Genomic DNA, 4,398 nt, shown 5'->3' on the forward strand with positions numbered 1-4,398 from the left:
TGTTGTTGGTATTCTTGTACCCATTGTGGTGTAGCCGTGGGCTATTGTTGTGGAAACAATGATATTGCGAATTGTTGGCAAATTATGATGTATGGGCACTTGTGGTGCGAGTTGTTATTGTAATGTGATATTGACGCGCATGCGACAGTATAAGACTTAGGGTTGATGTGCATGTGGAGGTATAACGTGGGACTTATGTGCATGTTGGTTGTAGGGGAACTACTTAAAGCCACACGGCTTCATAAGATGGGCTAAAGTACGTGTAACTATTTTGGAAAAATTATTTTCAAAACCTATTTCAAATGTAAGGCTCACGTGGCGGTATAAAGAAAGATTGTGATCGAGACTGTGTATTGTGAATACGAGACGGTACCTCGGTTGTGATTCTTGATTCATACAAGGCGGTACCTCATTGTGTTATTTGTTGTTTATCTCATGCTGCAAAGAGCTTTTGGGCGGAAATGTTCTTGTTATTTTGCTCTTCTTGTTCTAGCGGTTGTTGTCCGTATATGATCATAGTAGTTCTCTTTGGTTGCTTCTTTTATGTATCACCATGTTTAATTTTTGGTATTAGTTCATGATAGCATCTGCTTTCGTATTAGTTATTACTTCGTTTTCCATTATTTATCCTTATTACATCTTTACACTGCTTATTTATATCCTAGTAGGTGTCTTGACCTGGCCTCGTCACTACTTTATTGAGGTTAGTCTTGATACTTACTGGTTACCATTATTGTATACGCATACTACGCTCTGCACATTTTTGTGCAGATTCAGGTACGTCTGCTCGTGCTGGTCGTTAGAGATCATTTGTAACTGCCTTACGGAGACTTTAAGGTATGTCTGCTCGGAGTCACCTTCCCTATTTTACTTCCTCTTGTATTTCTTGTTTTTAGTACCTTGTTAATTAGATATGTTTAGTTGTTATAAAAAATTAGGTTTACCTAGTCGTAGAGACTAGTTCATCACGATATCCTACAGATGGAAATTGGAGTCGTGACAATAGCCTTTGGCCACTAGCATGGCCTTGAACCTTTCTGTCTCTCCTGAAGCTATATGTTTGATCTTGAAAATCCACCTGCATCCAATAGGATTCTTGCAAGGAGGAAGATCAACAATGCTCCAGGTGTGATAGTCTTCTAAGGCTGCTATCTCAAGTTTCTTGACATCCACCCATTTAGGATCCTTCATTGCCTCTAGAAGTGATTGAGGTTTAATACATGCTGAGTGGGCTTACAGGACCTGGTAGTATAATGGAGAGATATGTGAATAGGTCACATGAGCTGAGATAGGATAAGCACACTAGACCCTTTGGATTGAACTACACAATCCTGCAGCCATAGAGGAGGTCTGCTATCCCCTGAAGACTTTCTGAGTTTTGGTGTGCTCAGAGTACCCTCCTGTGGTGCTTCATTCACAGGAGGAGGTTCAGCTGGTTCCAGATCAGAAGAATGGTCAGGTATCGTGGTCTCCTCTGGAACTGGTGAAGAAGGTTGTAAATTGTTGTGACCATCTGGAGTAGAAGACTGATAGGAAGAAAGTATCATGCATACATTAATATTACTTTTAATTCAAAATACTAATATTTATATTTTATTTCCAGTAAATACCATAAATAAGTAAAAGAAAATAAATAAATCAAAAAGAAAAGAAAATGAAAAATAAGGAGAAGAAATCAAAAGGCAAAGAAGCTTACAACGAATGCTAGCAAAATTGCTAAGCAGTCCGTGAGCACCATGTGCAAAAAAAGAAACTAAAGTTATGCAATTTACTCAATCGGAAGAAAGAGTGGTGTGAATTCTTTTTTTTCACGTAACCAAGTTTTCAAGTGCATATCCAGTAGATGTATAAATGTGGGAACTTGGAGCTGCTTAAAGGACGTGAGGGAGGTGCAGAAGCTAGAGCATACACTTGCTTTCTAATTTTAGAAATTTTCTCTGTCAATTTCTTTAGTTGTTTAATGTTAAGGAATTATTCTACTTCCTATTATTCTACTTGAATATTTTTTTTCTATTTTTTTATTTAATGGACAAGAATATTTTCGTTAGTGTTATTAACTCCAGCATGGAGTAATTTTTATTGTATTAGGAGAATGACGAATCTTAATATTTCTATATAATAGTAGATATTATTCCTCAATTTCACATGCTTGAGCTGAAGCTTTTTATTTAAATTTTATCTGCTTTATAGTTAGGTGTAATTTAATTTGTTAACATCTATCTATTTCGTACTACATATTAACTTCTTACTAATTCTGTAATCGAAAGAGGCGGAAGAAGTAATATAGTTAATTTTAGTATTGATAGATGTTAACTTTATTTAGTGACATCTAGCTCTTATATGTTAAAATTGATTCTACACTTATTGTATTAGAAGAGACGAATATTGTAGTAATCAGTTATAACAAGTAGGGTAACCGAAAGGGACTTGCTAACAAGAGCATGCTTTAGTTCAAGTATATATTTCTGGTTCTTTAATATTACTACGACAACAACAACAACAACAACAACAACAACAACCCAGTAAAATCTCACTAATGGGGTCTGGGGAGGGTAGTGTGTATGCAGACCTTACCCCTACCCCGAAGGAGTAGAGAGGCTATTTCCGAAAGACCCTCGGCTAAAAAAAAGAAAAAAAAAGAAAAGAAAAGACAAAAAGAGACAATATTAGTATCACAACAACAATCATAGGATAAATAGGAACACCATGAAATCCAGAAGAAAGATGCAAAGAAAGGGAGACAATATTAGTAAATATTAGTAATACCATAACAGTCATAAAGAAAATATTACTATTGTAATGATTAATTTGTATAACCGAAAGGAGTGCAATTAATTATTCAACTACAGTAATAATACATAAATGTAATCCTGAGAGGCATTTATACATTTATGAGAAATAAAAATTGAAGAATAAATATATCTACTATATAATAAAAATATTAAGTGAAGTCAGGATCCCAACATATTTTTACTATATTTGTAAAAAATAAAATATTTTTATTGCTCTATTAATGCATTTTTAGTCAATTAATTCACAACTCAATTCTTACTCATTTTGTCAAATAGTAATTAAAATAAGAAACATATATAGAATAGATAAATCAATCTCTGTGGGTTCGACATCATTCTATACTATTATTTGATAGAGTATGAGTTTAAATTTTATACACGGTAGACACTCGTCAAAGGCATTGTGTTGCCAGGATCAGATGAAACAAAATCCAACACAGGAAACAAGGGATTGCTAGATTTTTTCATATGCTTAAAAGGATAGATGTTCTCCTGGAATATAACATTTCTGTTAACTAGAAATGTCTTTGAGTAGAGATCATACAAGATATAGCCCTCTTGAGTAGATGAGTACCCTATAAGAACTATTGGTATAACTCTAGGAGAAAACTTGTCATGCACTTTAGGACTAGATGCATAGCACAAACATCCAAATACTCACAGGTGTTGTAGTGAGGGAGAATGCAAATAAAGCATTTCAAATGGGGTCTTGTTCCCTATCACCTTATAAGGAAGCCTATTGATGAGATATACAGCAGTAGTGATACACTCACCCAAGAACTTTAGTGGAATTGAGGCTTGAAATCTAAGAGACCTGGCCATTTTCAAAATTATTTTGTGCTTCCTTTTCACCACTCCATTCTGTTGTGGGGTGTAAACACATGAACTCTGATGCATGATACCAATAGTGGCTAGCAAAGACATAAACTCATTTCTAAAAAATTCACTTCCATTATCAATTTTCAAACACTTCACACTAGTATAAAACATATTTTTTTGTTTTGAGTAAGAAGTCTCTTAACACTACTATTGCTTCAGACTTGGAATTGATTATGAATACCCAAGTATACCTAGAGTAATCATCTACTAAGGTGACAAATAATCTCTTCCCATTATAGGTTGGCACTCTATAGCGTCCCCATACATCACAATGTGCTAATTCAAATACAAACTTAGTAGTTGAGATACTCCGTGAAAAAGACAGTTTGGATTGCTTTGCTAAAGGGAACACAGTACAATGTTCATGAGTACATGACTTAAAATAACTAATTATATGGAGCTTCTTTATTATATCTACAGGGGCATGGTGCAGCCTCTTATGCTTAAACCTGTTAAACGGGTCGGGCCGGCCCACTGACAATCCGATTTGACCCGGTTCATCCCGGGTCAGCCTGGTCCGCTAAAGGGGTGGGACGGGTTGGTTAGGGTTAGTAGTTTAGCCGAACGGGGGTGTGCCATTTTTACTAACTGGCTCCCCGGAACCCGGCAAGTCCGGTAACCCACTAATGGGTTTTTACCGGGTTACAACATGGTCCAACCCGGTTACCATTATGTACATTTTTTTGACCGTTGCCAATGGTCAAATTCAAAAATGATCATTGGACAA

At 35.7% G+C, this 4,398-nt stretch overlaps 1 protein-coding gene across 1 annotated transcript; it reads right to left on the minus strand.

The window, feature by feature from the left end:
• Positions 1–1,274: 1,274 nt before the first annotated feature.
• On the minus strand, positions 1,275–3,782 carry LOC138908044 (uncharacterized). Its single transcript, XM_070198680.1, has 3 exons — positions 3,607–3,782; positions 3,171–3,420; positions 1,275–1,526 (listed from the first exon to the last, which is right to left on the minus strand). The coding sequence occupies exons 1-3, from the start codon at positions 3,780–3,782 to the stop codon at positions 1,275–1,277; spliced, it is 678 nt and encodes a 225-aa protein (XP_070054781.1).
• Positions 3,783–4,398: the final 616 nt, after the last annotated feature.

The sequence above is a fragment of the Nicotiana tomentosiformis genome, chromosome 3, assembly GCF_000390325.3.
Source record: "Nicotiana tomentosiformis chromosome 3, ASM39032v3, whole genome shotgun sequence".
NCBI classification, from domain to species: domain Eukaryota; kingdom Viridiplantae; phylum Streptophyta; class Magnoliopsida; order Solanales; family Solanaceae; genus Nicotiana; species Nicotiana tomentosiformis.

Bases quoted from the DNA above. Each gene is read 5' to 3' on its own strand.
- LOC138908044 (XM_070198680.1), bottom strand. From the start codon at position 3,782: ATGTTTTATACTAGTGTGAAGTGTTTGAAAATTGATAATGGAAGTGAA. The intron at 3,421-3,606 runs GTCTCTTAGATT...CTATGCATCTAG, and splicing joins ATAATTTTGAAAATGGCCAG to TCCTAAAGTGCATGACAAGT. The intron at 1,527-3,170 runs GTATAAAATTTA...TCTTCCTATCAG, and splicing joins CTTTGACGAGTGTCTACCGT to TCTTCTACTCCAGATGGTCA.